Below are 27,808 nucleotides of genomic sequence, written 5' to 3'. Positions count from 1 at the left end.
TTAATTCTTCACCTTTATAAATAATTAAATAGAACATTTACATTCAAAGGAAGCGACATTACATTTCATTGTGCAGTTTGTCATGTATTCAGTATTTTTGGAATCTTTTTTTTTAAATATAAACATATTTTTGCACAGATAATAATTACACAATTTGCATTTGGTTTTCCCTTTCCTCTAAACCTAAATGTCTTCCAGTCAGCATGTGTAGCGTGAAGGATTTATATTGTGAGACAATTATATGAGTGGGAGGACTCTGACACGATGTACGAGCTGCTGCTTCTTTGCAGTGTGATCTGTCACTGCTGAAGTGTCCTTGTGGGCCTTGTAGTTGTGTTATGTGTGTGTGCGCGTATAATTGTAGCCTCTCCACATAATCTGTCCTCGCCGTGCTGTTTTGACACACTCCTGTCATTGTAACAGCAGCATATCTACACAAGAGCATAGCCATTTGTCATTCTGAAAACGTGCCCTGGAAAAAAGAAAAAAAAAAAAAAAGCAAAGCCCCTGAGCTGAGGATGAACTGACTGCTGTGAGGTTATGTGCATGTGTGCGTGGGTATGCGGTCTCACCGGTTTTAGAGTGGGTGAGTGTGTGCTTGGTTCTCAGCAGAGCTCTGTGCTGCATGCATATGTGCTAGTGTGTTTTGAAGCGCCTTGATCCTGAGATGAACTCTGTTAGCGTCACTTGATAAGCAGCTTCCTCCGTTCAGTCTGAGCTCCAGTGAGCCGAGAACACGTGCTGCTTCACCGACCAGACCAGACCGATCCGCCACCTGGACTGACACACAACGACAAAAAAGAATGCATCTACTTCAGAAAATGGAAAACTGCCATATAAAAAGAGATCATAAAATATGGCATAAACTCAACAGCCCACAAGCTATTTCCAGCAAGTACAGTTAGACACATACTTGACATTAAACTTTCAGAAACTGACTCTGATGTCATACTTGAGTATTTCATAATGTATCCACATCAAACTAATTAGAGCCCACTTGACATCCAAAAATCAAACTGTGGTGTACAAGGAATGAGAAATCTTGGAGAAAGATACTGTTAAAAACCCATGACTGCTTCTAAGAAACCAAGTCTGGGTTGACATATAATGCAGATTTAGCCTACAATAAAACAAAAGTGATAATACTGTTGTGCATTACTTGTTACAATTATTTGAATTTAGCATTTTAAACCATTACATAAACATCTTTGCTTTTCTTTTCACTTTAAAAGATCCTTTCATGTACATCTCAGACATCTTGTGTTGAGATTGTGGCATCAACTGCTGTTTCCAAGGTCAAGAATTGGCTTTAAATCTCAAACATTCACCATTCATGATGGGTGGGGGGGGGATTAGATTATTTCCTCACCGTCTGTAAAATCTCTGTTGATCCACTCTGCGATTTTTGGGAGAAAACAGCAAAGTTGACCAAGAGGTCGAGGATCAATAATGGTGCCAGTGATGGCTGCTGAGGGTGTGGTGACAGCAGGGCGACCAACGACTGTAGGTGGTCAATGGGAGGAGGATGAGCTAATACTGAGAAAAGGGGGTGGAGGTGGTCCCATGCTTCCTTGGCACGTACCTGGAGACAAAAGTGACAATAAGTGTAAATTTATGGTCAGGGGACAGATATTTTCTTTGTGAACCACATTGGAATGAAGAAACATCGTTTATAGTATAGTGTCTTTCCAGCAATTACAAATCAATAGACTAGTCATTCACAAATGATGGAGAAACACAACCTCACGTGAAGAGAACAAGATCGTAATGGGAGTTATGGCAGCGACGACAGCCAGTCTCCCGGGGTTATGAGAGGAGGCGGACAAACAGGAGACAGAGAGATGAAACTCAGGCCAGCTGGCCAGACACTCACTGAGAAATCAATACTACATCACCCTTTTCACCCTGCTCCCCTCCCTCATCTGGTTTTCTCTCTCTCTTCACCACTGTCTCACTCTCTCTCTCTCTCTCTGTCTCTCAGATAGAGATCATCCATAATTTATCTTTTAATGTGTTTTTCTTCTTTCTCTGTTTTTGTTGTGTAGCTTTCAGCGACGACTCACCAGCCAAGAGCAAATAATACTCCATCTGCATTATGTTGTTGAGTTATGATATTGCACATGCTATAAACAGACTATCTGGGATTATAGCCTCACTCCTTCCTTCTCCAATCATAATGACAAACCTCAGAACCCCAATAATGCTGTTCTTTACTGTTTAGCTACAGCAGTGTTGCTAATGCAACAGTGGCAACAAAACTTAGTATCAATTTCTAAGTTTCAAATTAGTTTTCCAAGTGAAAATAACAAATGAACACGAATAAGAATCTACATTCACACTAGCAGCTCTGTGAGGCTGAGCTAAATGCTAACTAAAGCATGATATATGGTCACAATTATGTGCTAGGCTAACTATTTATGAGTTGGCTAATTTTGGCACTTTAAAAAAAAAAAGACACATGAAGTTCAGATGAAACAGCATTTCGGGAGTATTTCACTCCCGTATTGTGACGTATTTCCGAGTGAAACAGGACAGACAGGCGGGATATAACGTTGGGAGGAATTTGATTTGAACGTTGAGAAGTGGGCATGTCATAATGAATCTTAGCTGCTAAAAGTTGAAACTTGATTGATGGGTGGATGTCATGATATTATTGGTTGAAATGGGTTGGTTCTAGCGTACATAAGCACACATCATATTTTGTTTTACAGGAAGAAAACATGATTGGATTTTTGATATAAGAATACAAAGAAATTTACTTTTTGAGGGGGCGGTTTGGCATATATTATTAGATAGGTGCACAATATGACTGGGGATGTGATATTAAAGGTTAAAAAGGCATTTTTCATTTCATGTCGACTTTAAGGGATCATCAAAGACATGAAGATACATCATCTGGACATCTTTACCAAATGTCATTGCAAACCATCCAATAGTTATTGACATATGTCAACGTGGGACCAACATGGTGGACCTACCGACCACCACACTAGCTGCATGGCAAAAAACTAACAAAAAAAAAATACATAAATGAAATGTTCTTTTTTTGAGAAGAGTCTTACCAGCTGTAGAGCCCTGTGGTGCCCCCTGTTAGTGGGGTGGTGGTAGAAAGTCAGCAGCCTCAGCAGGGGGCCACAGTCTTCTGGCCCTGCAGTCACCAGCAGCTGGACTGCCGCCTGCACCCAGTGGCCACACTGAACTAGTAGGAACCAGGCTTCAAACACTTTGTGGTGCCCCCTGCAGGACAGGAAGAGAAGCAGTACTCAACACTACTGGCTGGGCTGCCTGAACACTGAGCTCCAGTGGGCACCATGTGAAATGAAAGGTTTTTCTGTGGTGCAGCAGCAGAAGTGAGCCAGAGAACATTATTATATAAGCACTTGATGCCTGAACTCTAAGATAAACTCTTAAATTCTAAACTGGCATAAATGATTGTTTTAATTCATTCTTTTTTTCTATTTCAGTTTCTATATATCGGTGGATTATTAACAAAGCAGTACACTAGACCTTCCTGAGTTTATAGGGTTAACAGTGTAATGAGCAGGTTTATCTATAATCTACGATGATTCGGGTGGTTTAACTTAGTTACAAAATAGCACTTAACCCATACCAGCCTCAGTTTTTCCAAGGTATGTGTGTGAATTTGTACAACATGCTCCTTCTCCAGTTCCCACTCCATACTGTCGTACAGTAGAACTGATAATTGTCAGCCCAATAATTTACAGCTAAGTTGCTGTCCAACCAGTTGAAAAAACTCGGCCATTAAGGAGAGACGGGGGAAGAATTTTAATACATTTTGACAAATTGACATAACTACTGTTCTCAGAAAATGATTTGGTTTAGAGTGCACCACATAGACCCTCTAATAACAGGCTGTTTACATCATAAGAACTTTATTAATGAGCTGCTACTCGGAGTGGCAGCCAGTGATATTTGTCCCTCCTCCACTGATGGGCTGATCAAACACAGACAAAGCATATAAACAAATCTGATTCACAATTTGATGTTGAATATCATTACTTGTTTCCAGTTGTGACATCATACTGAGGGGCACATGTGAATAATTCCTGCAAACTGACAGTCATGAGCATCAGTTTTTTTGCTTTCATGGCACTTCTAAAGCAACAAAATCACCATGAGACTTTAAAAATCTTATCCTTAATGCACCCTCTTTAAAATTCCCATTTACATTTAGATTTATAATACATCACACTCTGTGAATACTGCAATATGTGGCCATATTTGAGTGGAACGCCATCCTGCCAGAATCGAGTGAGAGATGGCAGGGGCACTGAAAATGGGGCACGGCAAAATCATCATGTAGTGCTGTAAAGTGTAAACAAGCAGGCAAGTTTGCAGACATTTAGACAGAGAGCTGCAACAGAGTGAAACAGAACCACACAGCTGCAACAGCGAGACTATAAATTGAAGTTAGAAGAGGGATAAGGATCTCTCTCAGATTTCCCTAATACCATCATTAGAGCTCCCTTCCTCATCTCCCCTCTTTCCCCTTGGCTCCTAAATACGAACAGCAGCACCCCTCTGCAGGGCCCTGGCAGCTGCATCTTTGCTCGGAGCAACACAACACACTACTTTCCCACCGCTGGCTCGGAACGATGTTTTGGGAATTTTGCACGGAGATTCAAAATGGAGTGGTGGTGGGGATAATGGGGCCTGTTAAAAACCGCAGCTGGGGGGTATCAACTCAGCCATCTCCATCTCTAGGACATCAACTGTTTTATGCTTTTTTATCCGCATCCCCTATCCTCTTTCTCTCTTAATCTGTCCAACCAAGGCAACTCTCTTTTTAGCTTTCCTCTATTTCAATCTAATATGATCTCCTTTATTCTCCCTTGTTCACTGGTTCTTCTTCTGCATTCCTTTTCTCGCTCATATTGGGCTCTCCTAACACTTGTTTTCTCTACAGCTCTCTCTTTCCCAAGCTAATTGCCTCTAATGAGCGCTTGGAGGAGCACACGCAGTGCACCAGGACCTCTCTGCTGTGATGCAAGGGGAAAATATCTGCCTAACCACCCCCTCAACGGCAGCTAATGGAAATAAGAACACCACACAGGCATTCGGTAGGGTGGTAGAAGCAGACACACATTTACACATTCTCTATGCGAGCCTTTCTCACTAACCTGGTGCTGCCGCTGTCTTCGTCTCCCTCCTCTTCCTCCTCTGTCAGTCTCTGTAATGAGCCACTGAGCCAGTTCAGGTGATGTGCCCAAGACTCCTGGGGCATCTCTGCAAGAACAGATTCAGATTTACAGATATGATGATTACTTGAAGCACAAATTTGCACTTTTCAATCACTTACTATCCACATAATTCAAAGGCAACTATCTATTAAGTGTTTCTCAAGTTGCTAAATTTCCTCAGAGTAAATTTTTCATGTGGAATGACTTTAATACACAACTTTCCAAATATCTGAACAATTTCTCAGAGGAGAACTGGATAAAATACTGCTAGTACTTGCAATTACTTTTTCCTGTTTTCCAGCTATTACATTTGAATGCAAGATTGTTATGTCAAAAATAACTTCCCTACCACAAACCAAACTTTGTACTAAAACCTTGCCTAGCTGACTAACAAACTTTGACAAGTATTTCAAGTAATTGATATCTTGATCCAAGTCCCCCCCTCACCCCCCACATGCGATGTATAAACAATGCAGTGCTAAGTCTTAATTTACAACTTTTCAGCGGGGAACACAAATCATGATAAAACCTCAAATCTTCAACTTTTCACAATATCATTTCCATTCAGTCTCCAGTGAAAAATGGCCCTTCACCACACACACATACACAGTAATAATTAACTCAGAGTTCTGGCTGGGCTCCAGTGTGTCCTTAAATGGCTCCATTCATGTAAATCATTTCTGCGTACAGGCCAGTCTGGGCTCTCACTGATAAGCACAGCTCCACTGTGCCCCTGCACTCACCTACTGTGCATCCCTCCAATAATAAAAGATTCCCATACATAAACACTGGAAATACTTATTCAATATGGATGATATGGATTTTTCTTAATGAGTTAAAAGGGTGTGTTGTGTTTGTGTAAGATGATGAAAGGTTTCAGTCGTCCACAATAAAGACATCTTGTACATAAACAGGTACTCATTAAACTTCTGTATAGATTTCATATGAGTAATGACACTTTGAGATATAAGCTTCACTTCCGTTCTACATCATGTCAAAACAATTATTACAGTCGCTAACTAACTGTTATTGATTAGCGACAGCAAGAAACACAAGAGCCCATTCACTCTGCAGCAGGAAGACTCTGTTTACACACAGTTAAAGAATACCTGGATAGCCCCTTTCTCACAATACAGCGTTTTGTGCATTGTGTCCAATTGAAATATCCAGACACACGTGTTTGTACATACTGACCTGAAGGCTGGGTCAAGAGAGGAACCAGCAAATTCTGAGGTGACTGTGGGAAGAAGGCCTTCAAAGAAACACTCATCTGAAACAACACAAAGCACAATTTTTCCTGAGCTTCATAAATGTAAATCATACATACCTAAAACTCATATATCACTATGCTCTCAAAGCCTGAAAAATGACATTTTGAATGGGAGGCTGTGTAACCGTGATACAGTAGGTGCTAATGTGTAATGTAGCGTGTAATAGGTATAGCGTTTAGAGCGGTGTGACTGCAGCCATTAAAACTAAGTCTACTGTAAATACACTGTAGCACTGCCATCTACTGGTTAAATGAGGTAAAAAGGACTTCAACTATATTCACAAAACTGTGTAGCAGAAAATACATCACTCCTACATAGTGACACATCTGTTCTCTGACCTTTTCACAATACAGTAATGGCATGCGAGTGCCAGCAGCCCTAGAGTCACACAGGAGATGTGGATGTATGATGGAGGTCTCCTATACAACAACAAGCTTATGTACAGAAGACAGCTGAGAGCCTGAGCAGAAGTTGAGATTATTGAAAAGTGCATAGTGACACATCTGTGTAACAGCTTATAGTGGTTTCCACACAGTGCAGGTGATAAAGTTATTACCTGCAAAATGAGGACTTAAGAAATTTGCATTTATTGTTTACAAGACAAAGCTGTGAACTGCTGTGTGTGAGCAGTGAGCCCCCTGCAGGAGACCAAGTGATAATTATGTGGAAGATTTATCAAATTTTAAGTGATTTTGCCTGCAGTGGGGAGAAAACTGTTCATTTCCCTGCTTGAGCATCAAAGCCTGCGGCATAAAAGTAACCATCCTTTCTTTTCCAGGAAAGATGTTGGATGAGAATCATCGGTCAAATCTAAAGTTGTACACTTAAAAAATAAAATATATGACAAGGCTGAAATCACTTTCTATTGTAACACTGCGTACTAAACAGCAATATGTGGCATCAGAACTGCAGCGTCCAGATAATAACAGTACAACAAAAATATTGACCAGTTTTTGTGTTTGGTGACAAATTAAGGACCAAGAAGGAGAGTTAGAGTTCTGCTGTTTGTAGTCATATCAGACTTAAATATTTTAGCTTCGCCTAAAACAAGGCTGCCACTTGACAGCACATAATGCAGGCAAAAACAGAGTTTTGGAAAATGGTGACAAGAAAACATTTCATTTTGCCTCTCCACATATTAATCAACTGAGGAGACTCCTTACAATCTAACATTTTTCAAGCTGAAAAGATTTGTCAGTTGATTGATGAATCAACATAAAAATTTACCTGCAAAAAGATAAAACTTCAATACTTGTTCAAGCTTTTCAAAAGAGTCCAAACAATAAATCAGCCTGACTGATATATTGGCCGATATTAGCTCATTGCCAATATTTCTGTATCACTGTATATGTCAGCCAATAAAATTGAACTACAGAAATGCCAAAGATATATCTCAGCACAGTGTCACCATTCTTTAATTTGTCCACTAGAGAGTAGTGACAAGTTTACTATTCAACTGTAAAAAGTCCTGCCCAATGCATCTCTTGGTCACAATTGTTGAAAAAACAAATCTAAGGGAATTGTATCAAAAATGTTTTATTAAGTGTATTGGGCTGTGTAAAAAAAAAAAACGACTGACATGCAATTATCAGATTTTTTAAACTCAAATATCAATATCAGTATCGGCCTCAAAAATCCTGTATCGGTCAGGCTATACTTCAAATGTGAAGATTTGCTGCTCTTTGTTTTACATGGTAGTAAACTGTATATCTTTGGGTTTTGGACTGTTGGTGAGACCAAACAAGGAATCTGAATATCTCAACTTGGGCTTTGGAAAATTATAACGAGCATTATAATAAGAATTACTCACTATTTTCAGATATGAAGCTAATGGACCAAACCATTCATTGATTATTAAAAAGAATAATGATTAATTGATCATGAAAACCAAGAGACAAATATTCATGTCAGACTTTCATATGAGGTGTACCTGAGGCTGCAACAGTGTCAGTTCCCTGAGGAAATGGCTGGTAAAGGTTTGGATGAGAGACCGAACACACTCATTTCCTTCTAGTTGCTTAAGGAAGGATCTGTCAAACACACACACACACACAAAGCCAATATTATGGTATACCCTATAGCAACACATAGACATTAATACACACAGAAACACAAAATTCATCAGGCAAATACATTTTACCATTGACGATAACAAAAAAACATACAAATTAGCATCACATCATCCTGAACCTGACTCTTCATAACTCACCTGAAGATGTCGTTTACAACCAAGAATATCGAGCAGTGCTGAGCACAGGCTTTAGGCTGAAACACACAAAAACATAAATCTTATATTAGTTTAGTATGATTATAGATAAAAATTCTGCAGATACTAAAATCTAACAGTAACAATCCACTCACACACACACAAAAACAGAAAACACTGATGGTAACAATGTGATTTGCAAAAGTTGACCACCGGGTGTCACTGTTGCATCATCTACAAACATCCCTTCTATCGCACCTCAGTTTGTCCCTGTTCTCACTCTCTCCCCATTAACCACTCAGTTAACCACTCTGTCAGTGCTTCCTTCACACACCCACACATACTCTCTCATCTCCGCCTAATGTACGCTCATCATGTGTTTTAGATTTAACACGTTCTAAAACGCCCCAGCGCAAACACTTAACAGCTGTACTGTTCATGTCTGTCTCCCCCTTCCCTTCGTGTTTATACATCTTCTAAGTCCCTAATTATTTGCCCTCTCACCCCCCACTCTTATATAGGGACAATACGCTTCACTATAGGAGGAGCACATGTAGAATAGATTACAGGCTTCAATCATGCAGTGTAACACAGTAGTAGGAAGAATAAAAGAATCAAACATGGGCCAGCTTTTCTATATATTTGATTTACTCACAGCATTAAAAAGCTGCTATTTGTGTCAGTAGTTAAAGATAAAGTAAACTGTATCTTACAATATCAATTTGCTCCACCTCTGACTGTAATGCTTTGTTGTACAAAGGGACACTAAAGGCCATTTTCCCTCCAAATCAGGGGTATCAGTGAGTAAGAACAAACAGCCCCACCCAGTGTTTATATGGTGTCATTACAATGTTCCAACATTCCTCAAATAAACACTTTCATCCTCAGTTTTGACATATTTATTTCTTTTCTTGTTCTCTCAGACAAAAAAAAAGGCAATCAAACAAAACAGGCTTTATATGTCTGCGTGTGACAGTTTGTGTGGGCATCAATGATATGTTGGCATATGTTTGTATCTGTCAGTGTGCATCTGCGTATGTGGGTTGCATGCCAGCGTGTATGCATGTGTGCGAATTGTCATGGTTCCCCCTAGTGAAAACAGATGGGCTTTTTTAGCGTCCTCCTCCATACCTTACCACTAACACTTCAAGGAGGGTCAATTACAGCACGCAACAAACATCCTGTTTTTGGCAGTCAGGCCTAGGAAGTGAGTGTTTACTGTTATTGGGCCTACGTCTCCCTGGATCACACGGGGGTGAGACAAGCCAAAACGAGGAATGCAAGCCTAATTTCATGTTTCCCATTTTGATTGCAATTTAAACAAGTGATTGAAAGGAAGGCAAAGAGAGAGACAAGCCAGTCGGCTTAGACGGCACTTGCACGCGTGTATGACTTGCATTCACAGACACGCGCATGAAACGCACATCAGACATCCAAACAACCTGAAGGCTGAAGTGAAACCTAAACGTTTGCCTCCCACCCTCTTAACGACAGACACACTACACCAGATGTAATATCATAAACAAAGCACGGCGACTAAAGGCATGTGTGTGAGAGGGTTTGCATGCGCACGTGTGCATGTGAACCACCAAGGTGATAAAAACAGAGGTCAATCAGAGATGGATGAGAGCATAAACAAATAGATACATGACAAGACAAAGACATAAACAGTCGAGGATTGACTCTCTGTCTCTCTTGCACAGACACACTCACGCACACACAAACACAAATTTTACTCAGCTGTTTACACAACTCCTCTTTCCAACACACATACCTGATTAGTATCTCCTGCAAGATGAAATCAAGTGCAATCAACAGGCAGGTTAGTCATTCATGTACATGTACATCAGTGTGTTCCAATCTATCTTAATTGTTACACACAGTCCCTGAACTCAAAAAGTGTGCATTGCCAGTCTGTTATGTACACAGCTCAAGTGGACCATCACTCTGGGAAAACAGGACTGACACAACTGACAAACTTTACCTAATTTAACGTGAGGCAAGATGACAGGTAAATTCTGGTTTCCCACTCGAGTTTCTCTAAAATCTATAGCTACCAAAGGCAAAGCAATCAGTAACATGGGCGAATAGGATGCCATTTATAATTACAGCTGGCCACAGACGTTTGGTACAAATAATTTTTAAAAAAAACATGTCTAGGTAGATTACTCACAGTTCCCCTCCACTTACACAATGCCCTTTGTAGAAATAGGTCTAGATTGTGGTACATAGTTGCATCTAATTTCATTGTTCAGGAGTTGTCTTAAACTGTCTGGTTTCATTGACACGTTTTGTTATTTTATTGTTATCCTTTCTTCTCATAGCGGCTGCAGTAATTTGTCAAACATGTTCCAAGTCATTATGGAATAAAAAGCAGCCCCTGGTAGCCAAGACAAAAACACTGAGAAGTGCTGGTATTTTTCTGATTGCAATATAGTAACGAGGAAATTGTCTTCATTAAATAACCACAACAACTGATAAATCAAAAATCATTTCTAACTTTTTGAATTGGGCATGATCTTAAGTTAAATGAAGTGCGGAGTGGCCAAGGACGCAAGTGACAGAGAGTTCAGTACTTACCCAGCACAATAAAGGCTGTGTAGCACGAGCCAAATAACGTGAGATGCCGTTTCGAGCTAGCCAAATGATGTGAGATGCATGCAGAGCAAAGCCAAATGTGTGAGTTAGCCAGGCAAAAACAGTCAATAAAGATCCATCAAAAAAAGCGATGGAAAGTTTCCAAGAACTATGCATATGAAAACAGTACAACTCCATACCTCATAATAAAATGAGAGCATATAATATTCAAACTGTTCGGTTTCACAGTTTACAAACAGTTCAAAGTGGGAAACACATACGGGGTGTGCAGTGATTTCTGATGTGAAACGCTATAATTCAGGGCAGATGAGTCAAACTATGTACATAACAAACCCATTTAACAGCAGCAATATGTCACCAATTTATCAACAGACTTTAATGCTGCCAATTCACATAGCAGTTAAAATTGCAAAAAATGCCACAGTTCAGTGGCACAACATTGTACACATTCTTTTAAACTTTTCACTGGAAAGCATTTTGTGCTTCTTTCTTGAAAAGTGCTTCAAAACAGAATTTTATTACTTAAACTAATTTTATACAGCTTAGATGCACACACACACACACACACACAAAGTAAGCTCTCCACAAACAGTTTACTTTGGCCTTTTGACTTTGCTTCCATAAACTATTCGCTTCCCATAATACTTCTTCATGGAGGCCAATGAGGTAAAATACTGTACATGAGATTTAAACCATTGGTTCCACTATATTCCTTCCTCAACATCACTTCTTAAAAGCTGGTTTGAAATAAAATCAGACAATTTATCTAAAAATTACACTCTAAAATAGTTATATGCTAATGGGAAGGCCGCTTCAAAGTTCAGCTGTTGGACAAAGCGCTGTCCAACTGATTTTTGGTGCATCTGATGGTGTCTATTCCAGAAATGCATTAGCGTGTCTTTTTCAAGTTTTCTTTTTTTTTTTTCACTGAGTCCTGATACAAACATTACCCACCAGCAGTGACTGTGCCAGCTGTTGCTCCAACCTCTGCAGTGTTGACCCTGTGTTGGCAAGACAAGACTCCAGCAGACTGAGCACTGATTCTTCCAGGCTGGACAGGCTGTGATACCACAGAGAAACTACAGCCTGCTCCTCCAATGACAAGCCATGGCTGAAAAATTACAGCACTAATTATCATACATCACTATACATCATACTGTATATCACTGGAAATACTCCATTCACAAGCTAGATAATATGTTTGGACACAGCTTTGTAGAAAATGAGAACATCCTGTATGTTACAGACTAACAGGAACTCAGTTCCTGAGTCCCTCTGTGTTCCTTTGTTTTACCTGGAATAGGCGGAGCTCAGAGCATCCAGGAAGTCTTCGCTAAGAGCTGCCCTTGCACAAGTCAATGGCCGCTGCAGCAATGCACCAATGAGAGGAGCAGCCTCAGCACACGTAACCAGGGGGACACAAGCCTCAGATGTAGCCAGAATACTGTCACATGAACACCTGCACAAAGTCATTCACTTACTGTTGAACATAGACAAAACCTTTATTGTCAAGAGCTTCTTATCAACTGTCTGCAAAGATAGGAATCCGTACTTAGATGCATGCTAAATATAATATTCCTTGGGAATACTTTTTTTATTCTGAAGCTAGTTTCTACTTTGCTTTACCTCTGATTTAAATCACCCAGCGAACTGCAGCTCTTTCCAATGTTGTCTTGCACCAGTGCCACCGTCTGCAATGCAAAGTAGAACAAAATTAGCATATACAGTATGTCTACATAAGCAGGTAAAAATTTTGCAAAAAAACGATGAAGACCAAATACCTTTCTGAGGACGTTGAGATGGTACTGTGTTGGTGGTACACCCATATGCTTCACTAATGTCTGCGCTGCAGTATCATCTTCTTCTGTTGCAAGCTGACACAACACTTTCTGTGGGAGGGCAGCAACACAATGTGCAGCAGATTATTGGCCCTTAACATGTATAACAGTGGACAAGACTTTAGTGCAATATGCTCAAACCCTGAGATCCATAACATCAAAGCTAATTAGTTACTGGAATATAGGATGACTCTGTTGGCGTCACATCATTTGAAACACATGAGTGGAGAAAAGGCATTCCAGTAAGTGAGAATGTATGGACAGCATATGAGCAACTTCAGAAATGAACATTCTTTGTTGCAGAGGGCCTTGGTGTTTTACGAGCATTTTTCAGAAGGGGCCTCATCATACACTGATAAAACTAGACTAATAAACTCAGCTGATTCTCCTCTGAGAAAAAAGCTGGTGCATAATGAAGGAACAAAGAAAGAGAACACTAGATTTATAAGTCACAACATTACAAAAGTGGTTCTTAGATGTCAACGATTTCTTGGCAGTTTCTACGAAAAGAGTTATTAAGGGGGGGTTTTTCTTTACAAATATAATAGATTACATTCAATGTCAACATTCTTAAACATAAAAAGATACCACACAGCATTCAGTGGTCTAATGATTAATAAACTCAATGTTTGGCAAGAATTTTCCTCACTGGTATTCACTCAGACGTGTGATGAAAACCCAAAGCCCTATAACTTTAAATTAGGGATTGATTTAAACCTTAGAAACAGTCCTCTCTGTTCAACCACAATAAGTTCATACACTAGTACAAGTTGGAAAGTGTGATCCAACAGAAACAGCCAAGGCCTCACATCTTCAGCACACATCTGTTTTTACAACTTCAATGAACCAAAAACACAGTAACATCAACACTAAGTCTTCTCTTAGTGGTGTGGATGTTTCTGAAGATAAAAGCGGATGAACAAGAAATGAGGGGAGAAAGAGATTGAGAGAGTCACAGAATATATAGAGGAAAAAAACAAAACAAAAAGTGAAGGAGAAAAACCAAAATCCCAGGCAGAGGAGCAATGCAGTGCTGTTGGTGGAGCTGTGTGGTTTCTCTGGCCAGGCCCTACAGCACGCTAAGATGCTTACCCTCCACATAGTCTCACAAAACAACCCCAATCACTACCATCTGAGCGCCCTCAAACCCTGCACATTGGGTACATACAAAACCAATCACACTTATCCTACCCTTGGTAAGGAGGCACATTGGGGATGGGGGAGAAGAGAAGGAAGGAAGCCTGGTTAGAAGGAATGGCAGAAAGAGACTGGAACGCTCAGCAATGGCTACGTTTTGGAATGGGGGAAAAAGGGTGTGGTCACCAGAGGAACAGGATGAAGGGCAAATGGATAGATGGATGGCAAATACTTTGGGTCAAAAGTCATATTTCTCTCGCAGAAAACAGCAACCGAGCTGGCTTTGGGGGCTTGGACAAGCTGCTGCCATAGAAATTATCCCTCCATAAATCTAAAATTAAAACGGAGGATGTAGAAAAATCCACAAGGCAAAGAGTTGGGTTGGTTTTGATGGGTGCCTGTTAACAATTACTAAGCCATGATTGAATTCTCCCAAACCAATGAAAGACTCAAGTATAGCCTCAGATGGTCAAAACAGCAGAGACAAAAAGATGGAAGATGAAATGAGGGAAAAGTTGTGCAGCAAAGTCAGGATGATAATGCTAAATAAATCATAAAGTCATAAGCATTTGTGCTTGAACCTGTTGCACTGAAATAAAGATATTAAATTCATATAAAGTTCTTCTCCTAAATGAAAAGCCCAATGTGTAACTTTTTGACCACATGAATTTGAGGTAGTTTGACATACATAATTAAAAAAGTTGAGAGCAGTTTGTTTCTCAAATTATCAAGATTGAAAATATAGCTGTTACTACAAATTTCATAAATAACACTGGTGTAAACAATCCTTTAATAGAATCAGAAAACACCCATACTTTTGATTCAGTTTTTGCATAGTGTTGTTGTGCATATTAAAATATCTTTGAATCAATTTAAATGTAGCAGCAGTTGCCAACCCTGTGTTTGTTTACACTGGCTCATGATTTGTTCTTTAAAATGAAAAAATGAAGCAAAAATCCTACACTTGACTGAAAAGTATGTATGTATGGTTAGTCAAAATGGCATCATGTACTATTACTTTATTCCTAAATGAACAGTAAAACTGCAATTAGTGCAATTAAATCAAAAGGAAGAAGTATAAAAGATCATTTTGCCAGTAAGATCCACTGAAAGAGGGATGACACCTGAGAGGAAACAGAAAGATAAACGTGTCTTTGACAGAAACTTTCACCTCCAAATAAAAACACAAAGTGCAGCAACCAATGTGAGAAAAGAGTCAGAAATAATGTTTTGAAACTGGAAAGCAACCACAGTGGCTCCAAGGCCTACCTGTGGTTCACCCTGTTTGAGTCACTAAAGGTTCACATCAAAGATAAAGCTATCAAACCATCCATCCTCCGGCCCTCTAATATTACACTCTCGTGCTTTACTTATCTGTCATCTCCTCAAAGATCATGCTATGTTACTGCTACACTGTGTGGTCCCTCTGCTAGTACAGGATGTAGAGAAACAGACCGTTTGAGCTAATGACTATCTGACATAGCCTGCAGCTATGTGGCTGTACCCAGCATTCATCAAACCCAGTGAGAACACTCAGATGTGGAGAGGAGAAGCAGACAGGGAGGAGTAAAGCCAAGACATGAGGGAGAAAAGGCAAAACACTCTGCACACCATCATAATTTAAGGAGAAAAATACATGTGGCCACCAACAATATATACAGTAGCAAGAGAAACAAACATATGTGAGCACATACAAAAATTCACACAAACACAGTATTTAGGTGCCACTTAGCACCAGACCCTCAGTCTATTATGGAGGCAGCAAGAAAACAATGTTGGGGAGCAAAATCAGACAGGGCTAACAGAAAACAGGCTGCATTCTGCATTCCAGGACAGACAGTCCAACACAACACAGACACAAGGAGAGACACAGAGACAGACCATCTCTGGCCTAAAACCATACATCTGCCCCGCACCCCCAGACAAGCTGAGCTGTGGTAAATAGGTTTTTTTATGCTTCCCGCCATTCCCGTCATTTGTGGGAAGTGGGAGCTTCTTTGGAGGAGAAGGGAGAAGAGGAGAGGGAGAATGAGGAGGCGTTGTTGAGTTAGTTGTGAGTTTATGTACTTGTGCTCTTTGGACACTTTCATCTAGCGCCCTACAATATAAAATGCATGCATGCAATTTTAGTATGAGTGGACCCTGTGAACTCTTTAACTCTATAAAAGCAGTCAAAGCTGTATTTAAAGCGCTGAGCTACAATTGAGTACTTTTATACTATGTTGAAAATACAGTTTGAACCTACACCGTTTTAAATATTAATCAATGCAATTGTTGTTTAAGTAAGAGTCATCGGAAAAGACTTTTAAGGAGTTTCATCTCTTGTGATGCCCAATTCTAACCAAACCAAAGAAACTCTTCCCTCCTACCTTGATCCTCACCTTAGAAATGAGGTTAAAATGTCTTTAAATGCAGAGATAAAGCACATGATAGAAATTAAACCTTGTCCTTAATTAAAAAAAACAAAACAAATACCAATGTATATGTAATTAAAACATGTGGATACAAATGAATACTCCATCCTCTTTTCTCTACACACTTGCGTATACCCATACAAAAACACATAGACATAGACACAAACATCACCATGCACACATGCACTCCGCTTCCCCTCACGTGGGTCAAAGACCATCTGGCAAATTCAAGGTTTACTTTCAAGGCACTGTTTTAATTAGCAAGATGTTTTATTAGATGAGAAATTAATCAAAAGAATACAAACACACAGTTAATCTGGCAAAAATGTGAAGGTTCCACATTGTTTATCATAAGCCATCTGTGTGAACCCTCTCAAGTTGAAAATTGCAGAATATTTTCTTCTCTCTGTTCTCTTTCCCTCCTTTGTATGCGCGCCTTAAAAACACAGTAAAGTCACACAGTAAATAGGACCGACTAACCGTAATATAAAGGCCGATCCTTCTCTGGTGACAAGAGGCAGTGAAACAGTCAATTTTAATTTGCTTTGAAAATATGTTTTACAGTTTGGGGCACTAAAGTCTTAGGCCAACAGAGACCCGATCTTTCTCATTCATCATCTGTGTCCCACTGGAGAGGAGACACAGAGCGCTGGCGAGAGAACTCCTATAAAAAGTAAATTAGACAGAAAATCTCTTCAGCAGCCCAAAGGCAGTCAAAGAGACATTCTTTTAAGAGTATTTGTTATAGGAGTGATAGTCAATCTCCACATCAAGACTGTCTAGAACAAATTAGCACACAAACAACAAACAGATTAGGCCTAGAAATTACGAGAAAAGGCATATGTTGGACGAGTGGAAGAGAAGATAATAACCAAAGATTGCTGTGAATGGGTGGACTCACAGCTTGATTTCTCAATTAAAACTCAAAATGCATTTCTGAATTTCTCTTCACCTTTTCAAGCGTCCTGTGGTTACAATTTTGTGCGTGTTTAATATCTATGAACCCCCACTGAAATGGAGTCTAAAATATATTATTGATAAGAAACTGCAACAAGACACATTTGTATGTGACATCATAATTGACTGTGTTTCTATATCAGCTTAACCAGATTTAGGGATTATTTTTGCCACCTTTAGAGATGGCTGCCTCATGTGATGAGACTGTCATAAATACTTAGTAAACACATCCCAAGATCCATGTTGTAAACAAACAAGCACATGTCTAACTTTGAACAAAATATGGTCCCTAATCTTACATTACATTAATTCTCAAAAAAACTTTGTTGCAACTGCTGCTGCCTAATTCCAACCAAACCACAGAAACTCTTTCCTCCTACCATGATGACCTTAAATTACAATTTAGGGAGAAATTATAAAACTTACTAGAAATACCGCCCTGCGGTTATATGCCTCCGCCAACCAGTCAAGTTGCAGTTTACATCCATGTCTGTCCAAATATAATATTTGTAGTGAAGACTTGGAAGGAATTTAATAAAAGGTATTAAGTCAAGACAGAGCTTCAGATATGGATGTTGCTGCAAAGAAGCTACAAATTCTATAATGTGGATGCTTCACACACATCTTCAACCTGGCAGCACAGAAGATCTAAACAATCACCACAGGTTCAAGGTGGGCACCTTAGATTAGTGTAATCGATTCAGTATCCGACCAAATGTGAAATATGGTCACAATCTCCCCTTCTGTTCCTGAGTTATGGTGTTGAACAAAGGCCAGAAAGTGTTTTTGCAGAACATTATGATGCCACAGTGAAATTGACCTTTGACCTTTTGGATATAAAAGATCATCACTTCAAAATTTTATCCTATTAGACATTTGTGTGAAACTTTGTCATAATTAGCGCACAAATTCTTGAGTTATGGCCAAAAACTGTGTTTTTTTGAGGTCACAGGGACCTTGACCTTTGACCTTTGACCACCAAATTTTAATCAGTTCATCCTTGGGTCCAAGTGGACATTTGTGCCTGATGTAATGAAATTCCCTCCAGGTGTTCCTGAAATATCGCATTCATGAGAATGGGACGGACGGACAGATAGACAACCCAAGAACATAATGCCTACGGCTTTGGCAATCACAGGCGTGGAAAATGGTTGTACATGCAGAGTTAAAGTGATTCATAAAGGGACTGAAGGAATAAAACTGAAAAGCTGGGATCCTGCAAAAAGTTTAAAGTCCTCCTCAATTCAAAAATGTGTTTTTCTTGTTGTTCCCTCGGTTGGATGCGTTGAGCGTCACTGTGTAGAATAATGTATGTACAGAGTTTGACGCTAGAAGACTGTTTTCACATTCATCTGCTACAAGTGGAAAGTTTCTCTGTGCTCATGGATAATCTGAGTTACAGGCCTATCCTTCAAGCATGATTTGTGACATCACAACTAGCTTGGAGTCAATCGAGGATAAGAAACAACTTACAAAAGTGTGATGTGGAAACCTGAGGCCTCCAGTCTACAAAACACTGAGAATGGACATTTCAGTGAAATAGGAGGCAACATGTATCCAGCAGTTAAACCTTTAAATAAAAAATATGTTCATAAATTGTGGACTTTTCAGTGAAGGAGAAAGGGTAGATATCATTTTTAAGGATTTCTGACAAACTAACTGAACATTTTTTGTGGAAAAAACATGCCAGACACATTTATAATTCCAAGCAGAGGATTTTTATATGTCCTAAAAAAAAATGCCTGGAGGGGATCTTTCACCAAGTCTTTGTTTGCCTATTTATCACTGTACTTTAAGTTCTGTATTAACAGAAAAAGAGGGATAGAGGCGGCCAGTCCATACCCGTATCCATTGGTTGGCCTTTCTTTCCACAGCATTTCTTGGATGCTCTGAGTACAGTCCCCACAGACACTGGAATAGCAGCCTTCTGCTCGTATCTGGAGACAAATCAACACCACACTAGTCATGATGCACCACAATCTCCATCATGAGAGTTGAAGCAGCACTGAGCTTTGACTGTGGTAGATTTCTGGTTTTATGTCACGCGCCTTCTTGAAGGATAAAACACACATTATAAGTATCATTAACTCTCGTCTGAAAACCTGACCTCAATTCAACTACTGGAATCTCGATCTAAATACTGATCCCCAACACTTGCGGGGTGAAAGGATACACTCACCATCAGCAGTGACATAAGGGTTCCAGCACAGCCGGCCTAGAAACTGTCCTAGGAAAGGCAGCCGCTTCATAGTCTCTGTTGTGGAGCTCTTCGGGACAGAACAGACATACAGAGACAGGAGAAAAATCAATGTAATACATGTTTTTTCACTTTCAACACTCTTACACATCTGAGCCTGCTAACTAACTTGAAGTTTAAACTTAAGTGGGTTAGCAATATGTTTTTATCATCTGGAATATAAACACTCAAACATGACAGAAGCAGAGCCAACAGAAAAAATTAAATCTCTTTCATCATTTCACTGTATTACAGATGTTTACACCTCCTCACCTGTTTCATTTTCTTATTTATCCTTTCAACATGGCAACCACATCATGCCACAACACCAGACACTGTAAGACGTAAACCATCACAAGTCTACGTAATGACTGAGGGAAGTGGGCATATTAACAGGCACATCCACAGGTGTGCAGTACATTGTTCTTGCATCGCTTTGTTTTCCATGTTTCCGTCATGTCATAGTTCTCACCATGACGGTAATAGTGAGAGATACATAGAACAGAACAGGGCTCTGGTCAAAGGTGCTATGAGAGTTTAAGTATGTGTGCGTCTGTGCTTGTTTATCCGACTCACAACAACAGAGCATGTGATTTATTTCACCTCACAGCCAATTAAAACAGCCAGAAGGTTTGAAGCTAGAAAGACACTGCGTTTAAGAATTTGAAAAAACCTTTAATCTCGACTTCCTTACATTTTAGTTTTGAAGAAATATACAATTTCCCCAAATGACCTTCACTTGTAAAGTTTTGGAATTAGGCTAAAGGTTTGGAGAGGATCCAATAATTTGTCAGGACAGCCTGAAATTAATGTGACTCCTAAAAACAGAATGGAAAACATCAAAAATCCCATTATCTAAGACAAGAATCAAACAGAAGGTGAGTTTTAAAACTGTTTTTGCAGTGCACCAGAACCAGAGCCATTTATTATATTATTTATAGTATAATGCAAAAAAAAAAGCATGTTCGTTACAAAAGCCCTTGGCATTATTTGTGCTAACACAAGCTGGAAATAGAGACAAACATCTTGTGTCTGAATTAAATAGCTTAACAATTAGCCTTAACTGTACTGTACATTGTTTTTGTTTCCCCCGTTATTGCTTTTATAGGTTTAATACATCAACACAGACCACGTCATGTTTTACAATATGATGAATGCAGAAAACAGATCAAAGAGGTAACGTATTACTTAAATTTACAAGCATATGTCTGCACACATGTGAACGAATCATATTTCTGTGCTGCACATTATGACTTATTATTGATCCCATATTAAGACCATATCATATGCTTCCCTAAGCTCCAAGCTAATTAAGTTCTACAGCACAGCTTTGTTTCAGGATAAGCCCACACAGAGAAATCTGACATATGCCAGTGGTAAATTGAAGCAGTGTGCTTTTGCTTAGACTGGGGTTTTTTTGGTGTTGTTCTATAAAATGTTGCAAAATGGTGAAAAATGTCTTCCAAAGCCCAAGGTGACGTCCTCAAATGTCTTCTTTTACAACAGTCCATTACCCAAAGATATTTAGTTTGCTATCATAGAAGACTAAATAAACCTAAGACTAAATAAGACTAAAATAAATAAACCTAAAAATATTTATCTTTGAAAAGCTGGAATCAAATGTGGACATTTTTTCTTAAAAAATGATGGAAAATGATTAAAAATGATTAAAAATGATTAATCCATTATCAAAATTAATGTTGATTAATTTTTTTGGTCGATTGACCAACTGTTGCAGCTATATTTGAGATATCGTCCACTGGTTTCCTGGTGGGCTTAGTAGAAGTAAATCGCAACAATTAATTGATCAGTTGCCAACTATTTTGATAATCAATCATTTTGAGTAATTTTTTTAAGAAGAAAATATCCAAATTCTCTGATTCCAGCTTCTTATATGTGAATATTTTCTGCTTTCTTTAGTCCTCTATGACAGTAAACGGATTATCTTTGGGTTGTGGACAAAACAAGACATCTGAGGATGTCATCTTGGGCTTTGGGGAAATCCACATTTTTCACCATTTTCTGACATTTTATGGACCGAACATCTAATTGATTAATCTATCTATTAATTTCTGTTTTATGGGCCAAAAAAAAAGATTTTTAAGAGAAAAGTTAGCACTTTTTAAATATACCTTCATGGAGTTTTAATGGAGCCAACATCTAACAGCAGGGGTATTTATAAAGGTAGGAAAGGAGGGGGAACGGGTTAGAAAAAAGAAAAGAGGGGAAGATAGGAAAGAATTTTGTTGCTATGTCAATATTATGCATCAATACTCGCTTCATATTCATTTCATCAGAAAAAAAGCATAGAGTAAACATAGAGGAGCCTCAAAGTAGCATTGGATAAAAATAAGACATTGAGGTAGCTTCAGGCCTATATGTTCAAAAGGGAGCATCAGACAGACATGAGGACTAACTTGACTCTTTCAAGTGGATGAGATCACCATTAATGGGAAGCAGAATGGTAATAGGCCAAGTAGGGTTTCTCTAAAAGGCCCCACTATGCCCCCCACAACACCACAAACGCTGTCTGGAACACAGCCCTCACACTCAGCCTTCCTATCAATCGTACAACACATGGTAAATGTTGTGTGTGAGTATACATGTGCATTTGTGTGTGCCGGTGATGCAGCTAAAAAGGAATGTTCATTTACAATAAGGACTTTACAATGCTTTGTGGCTGGAGACTGTAGAAATGCCTGTAAGAATGAGCCATCACAACAGAAAGTAATTATCACTGACTACTAGGGCCAAATCACCATCAAAGCCTTGTCAACATAGTCCCTAATTACAAAATGGGCTTTGAGTCTGTGTATCTTGTCTTGATTAAGGACAGACATCTCAGACAGAAGTGAGTGATTACTATATGTACCGGCCAGGGAGGCAAATGGGACCAGTTTAAAGACATCCTTGGGCTGTCTGAAAATGAAGAGAACAGTGAGGAAACGGTTGTCCCTGACATCACTGAGACACAATCAGCCCTGATAATAAATAGCAAAAGTTACTATGGTGAAGCACATAAATATACACTACAGTGTGTTGTAGAGTTCCCCACACCCTCCATCTATCTTACATTAGTGCTGCAGGATTTTCCTATCAGTTCCTCTGAGGAGTGGTGTAATATTACTTTAGTAGTGTAGCAACTGTGTTAAAAAAAATTAGGGGGATTTCTAACAATATAACATTAGAGGTGTCAACTGTCAGCAAGTGAATACAATACCCCCGGTGAAGATCAATACTGGGATAGAAAACTTCCACACATTTCCTAGAAATCAACATAAGCTTTGAATAGTTTTCATCTTTGGTTAAAAGCCACAAGAAAGTTGTTAAGTCATCAAAGGATGCAGAATGCTGCCAAGAAGCAGGCTATCCTCAGCTGGTCTTTTATGAGCACGCTGCCAGTAAAAAAGGATTTCAATCCAATTAAGCTATACCATTCTTTTCTCTCTCTTTGTATCCACTCCATCCTCCTACACACGCTGACACCTCTGCATGACGTACACCTGAAACCATGCTAACAGAGAGGGAGACACACAATCAGTCAATGTTGGATCTATAAAATTATATGGCAAAATACTAAAGTAGAGAAAAAACAGAAAGAAAAAAGACAGACACTGGGACTGATTCTAACCATCACCAGTGTTATGGTGAGAGAAAAAGAGTATATAATGTGAAAAATGAGAAAAAAAAAGTGTTACAAAAAGTAGCGAGACAGAGTGCTAAGGAGCAAAGAGCTGGAAGGAGGAGGCATGGCCGTGGTAACACTGAAATCTCACAGTCCTGCACCCCTCCTGTCCTCTGCCCCCTTCCCAAATTTGCTGGACCTGATATGGGGATACATTAGGTTAGTGCTGGAGGTCCCAATGCGGCTATTACCTGACTAACTCAACACTGCAGCTCTGCCAGCCAGACATACACAGCCTCTGCAGAGCACAGAGCAGCCTCTGTTAGCAGGACCCTACCAGCGCTGGACTTGCTGTTCATGCTGAGGCTTGGACCGAGAGCGAGCGAGTGTGTGCTTGTTTGTGTGTGTGTGTATGTGTGTATGTGTGTGTGCAAGAAGTGCTGGTGTTGGAATTAACTTAGTGCTTCATTAATCCGACGGCTGTTTGGCTGGCCGGCCTAATTGATTAATTAACTGTTCTAATTTATTTCACTGGGTGAAGTGTGTGGAGGCTGTAAAATATGCCTCTCAGTAGATACGGACCGTTTTATTAGACTTAACAGGCATCTGGGAAAAACATATTGTGTAGAAGCAGGGTTATCCAAATCTGTCAGGAATATAAATGTCAGAGCTTCACATGCATCGTAATAAAGTGAACAAAAGAATAGCTGTGAAGATACGAGTTCAGCTTTTCACTCTATCTGCTCACCATGTTGTGGATGTGTGTCTGGAGTTGCTGGAGGAAATCCCCCAGTCTGCTCAAGTGCTGGCAGGTGTCTTTCCGAGTGTCTGGGCTGTCAGCCTGGCCCCAAGCCACCGCTTTCTCCAGCCAGAGCTGCATCTCCTGGACATCCAGCGAGGGCTCTGCCATTTGTTGGAGCGGGATCAGTGGCTGAGACATCGGTCTGCTTGTCCAGGGTCCAGTCCAGGTGAATTTATTTAAGGGCTAAGAAAGATCCCAGGTGAGACAGAAAACAATACCGTTGTCAGAAATATCTTACGATGACCGTCATAAATGTTATAAAGAATTAGTTCACTTTGATGAAATAAAACATTAACTTTAACGAAAAAAACAACAGATGCTATTCCACGCAGAAAATGAGATGTATTCAATGAGTGTGGCTATTTGTTAAGTCTGGCATCTACTAACTGCATTAATCACGAGTGATGTCAGGATTTGGGTGGTTTACCACCACTGCTAAATGATTTCCTGGGGAAAACCCTGAAATAAATTTATAAATAATAGGCCATTTGATAAAAAACACAAAATCTCCAACTGTTTTGAAAATGACTGGCATTTATGACAATGACCTCAACATTACATCAATTGTAAGCATACTGGTGATGTTTCAGTCAGTCAACAAATTCTTACCCACAATAAACACGACTGAATCTGCATTTTCGACAAAAAATATATCAATAAAACCAAAAAACTTTTATTACACTATTACATCCAAGTTTCATGTAAATAATAATTAAAACTCAAAATAAAAAAGAAAGAGAATATACAAAAATGTGCAGCTTATGAAACATTTCTGTACATCAAATTCCTTTAACATAACTGACATAAAATACACCAACAGTAATATCCAGCTACTGCTATTAACAGTCAGGCTCTACTTTATGTGTGGCCCACACCATCCCCCAACTTCTATGAGAGCAGAAGTGAATAATATAATAAGTGGAAAATAAATTGAGGCAAGAGCGTTAATCTGGTTATGTTAAGCCCCTATTACCACAGTCTAATGATCAGACTTTCAAGCTCCAGGCGATCAACCCTTCTCACTCTCTCTCTCTCTCTCTCTCTCTCACACACACACACACACTCATTCATGAACGCCTACTGAGAAATAAACAGTACATTCTTCACTTTTTATGATGATGGGGAGAAAAAAACGTAGGGGGTGAGGATGTGTTTTGTGTCTGTATATAGCCTGAGAATAGTGTGTGTGTGTGTGAGTGTGTGTGTGTTTGTTGTTTTTTTTTTTTTTTGCCATAATAACAGGTCTGTGTGGGACACCACAGGGTTGTGTTTTATGATCACCTCGTTACACACGATTTGTTTAATGTCTTGCCATCATCTCTGCTGGAAAGCCCTATGGCTCGCTCATGTGAATATATAAATACTCATTTTCGGGGAGGAAAAAAAAAGTCCAACCAAATTAGGAACAAACGCCTCTTGTTGACTTGTGTTGGGGGCTGAGTTTTTAGTAAAGCTGAGGTGGAAAAGAACGGATGCTGGATACCCAAGCAGCAGTTCCACTTGCAGTTTCTATCATGCACAGGCAGTTACGTGTGCACACAAGAGTACATATACCGTACTAACGCAAAGTTGTAAAACTGCACATATGTCGGACTGGTAAAAAAAATATGTACATGCACACAAACGCACTCAGCTGTCGGTCTGGTGTTGGCTGAACAAATTCTGGAGCAGGAACAAGATGTGACTGGTCAAATATTATCTTTGAAGATTTGTTAAACTAAACTTGTGGACTTTGGGTTAGGGTGAGTTTGCTGTTCCAATTATGGGATTGTTGACATTATTTCAGTATAATCAAATCAGTTAAACATCACTTTCTACAAATTTACTTCTGTATACTGCAGTATGTTATATTTAAGAACACCTGGATTAAATTGCAAGACTAATGTAAGGGCTGTCTAAATGATTACCTTGTGTAACTTATTAAAGCTCGTAGAATGATGTATTTTTTCATCAGTCTACCCCGACGCAACATTTATCACATATCCACGTGCAAACCCTGATCAACAGAATTAGCTTGCAAATTAAATGAAAAACATGAATAAGTGAGTGGAGAAACCTAATCAATAAAGAAGCTTCCATGAAGGTTACGAGGGGTCATTACATGGTTAGAGGAGTATGAAAATAATGTGAATCACACGCTATCGCCTTCACAGTCACAAGATCTTGACGCAACTGAACACCTATGGGAGATACTGGACTGATAAATTAGACAGCAATCTCCACCATCATCAAAACATCAAATAAGGGCATGTAATTTGGAAGGATGGTGTCCATCCCTCCAGTAGATCTCCAGAGACTTGTAGATAGATAGATCTAAGGAGCAATGAAGCTGTTCTGGAGGCTTGTGGTGGCCAAACACCATAAAAATTGTTATTTTCATGGTTGATTTATCTGTTAATCAGATTTTTTAATTAAGTGGTGTATAAAATGTCAGACAATTGTTAAAAATGTTCAGCACAATTCCTCAGAGCCCAATGTGACATCTCCATATTGCGTATTTGCCCAGCCAACAGTCTAGAAGCCAAAGATACTCCAGGACAGATGCAAAACCTCATTAGAGAAGCTGGAACCAGAGAATGGTCGATCAACTAATCCCTTAATTGACTAGTCGTTTCAGCTCAACTTATCACAGCTTCCCAGAGCCCAAGGTGGCATCTCCTAATTGCTTAAAGCAGAGAAAAACAGCAAACCTTCACATCTAAAAATCCCAAGCAAGAGAATGTTTGACATTTTGCTTGATATAGCACTCAACTGATTAGCTGATTCAGCACAAAACTTGAAGGGGGATATTATCCTCCTTTGAAAAGACTACACAGTGTAGGATATACAAACCACTATTGATGCTCTAAAGCAGGAAGAGCCTGACAGGACCTTCCTGTCTGATGACACATGAAATAAACATGCTTTGGTAAATCCTGGTCATAATCCCTCTCAAGACACAGATAGGCTGCGTATGTGAACATGTAAATACACACAAACAAACACCTTTGGAGCCAGCAAAGTAAAATAAAAAAAAAAAACTGTAAAAAACCCGTAAAAGAAGAAAAAAGGAGAATATTTTTAAGTTAACAGTTACCTGACAGTAAAACGTGCAACAGCTACTCCACACCACAGGATGCCAGTATTTCCTCTACTCTAGTGAAGTTGCACATGTTGAAAAATGATGTCGGTTCAACATAAAGATACAAAAGAACCGCTAAAATACATTTACTGTACCTTAATGACTCAATAAATACATCAAAAGTGAACTGCTTCTTTGCCAGGAACGACTGTTATTTCAGCTAATTAGCTTGTTCGCAAGTCGATCACTTCACAGACATATAACTGTTATCTACAGCAGTTTAAAATGTGGACTTACATGTAAATAAAACGTACAGACACCAAACTGAAATCCCCACAGAGCAGGTGTCAGCTGTATTCATTTATCATCTGTGTCTTCAGACAAAAAGACAAGAGCTTCGTCCCGCGATGATGTAAACAAACTGAACTTCCCTCTTTTCTCGGAGGTCCGTGTAGGGAAGAA

The 27,808-nt window shown here is 39.4% G+C and overlaps 1 protein-coding gene across 3 annotated transcripts; it reads right to left on the bottom strand.

Moving 5' to 3' along the window:
• fancc (FA complementation group C) lies at nt 1–27,808 on the bottom strand. 3 transcript variants are annotated; one of them, XM_042422033.1, is made up of 16 exons: nt 27,644–27,808; nt 24,232–24,468; nt 19,802–19,889; nt 19,465–19,559; nt 13,058–13,165; nt 12,903–12,967; nt 12,571–12,735; nt 12,231–12,387; nt 8,682–8,737; nt 8,403–8,502; nt 6,396–6,471; nt 5,142–5,247; nt 3,063–3,237; nt 1,370–1,582; nt 573–775; nt 1–472 (listed from the first exon to the last, which is right to left on the bottom strand). In XM_042422033.1, the coding sequence occupies exons 2-15, from the start codon at nt 24,421–24,423 to the stop codon at nt 578–580; spliced, it is 1,794 nt and encodes a 597-aa protein (XP_042277967.1). In that variant the 5' UTR covers nt 24,424–24,468; nt 27,644–27,808; the 3' UTR covers nt 1–472; nt 573–577. The 3 variants fall into 3 exon arrangements, with proteins under 3 accessions (XP_042277967.1, XP_042277965.1, XP_042277966.1); XM_042422031.1 differs by having other exon boundaries at nt 1–775; XM_042422032.1 differs by lacking the exon at nt 27,644–27,808 and adding an exon at nt 27,362–27,435 and having other exon boundaries at nt 1–775.

Source organism: Thunnus maccoyii, chromosome 9 (genome assembly GCF_910596095.1).
Source record: "Thunnus maccoyii chromosome 9, fThuMac1.1, whole genome shotgun sequence".
Lineage (NCBI taxonomy): Eukaryota > Metazoa > Chordata > Actinopteri > Scombriformes > Scombridae > Thunnus > Thunnus maccoyii.
The sequence above is the reverse complement of the archived record's forward strand: the minus strand, read 5'-3'. Positions and strand labels throughout refer to the sequence as shown.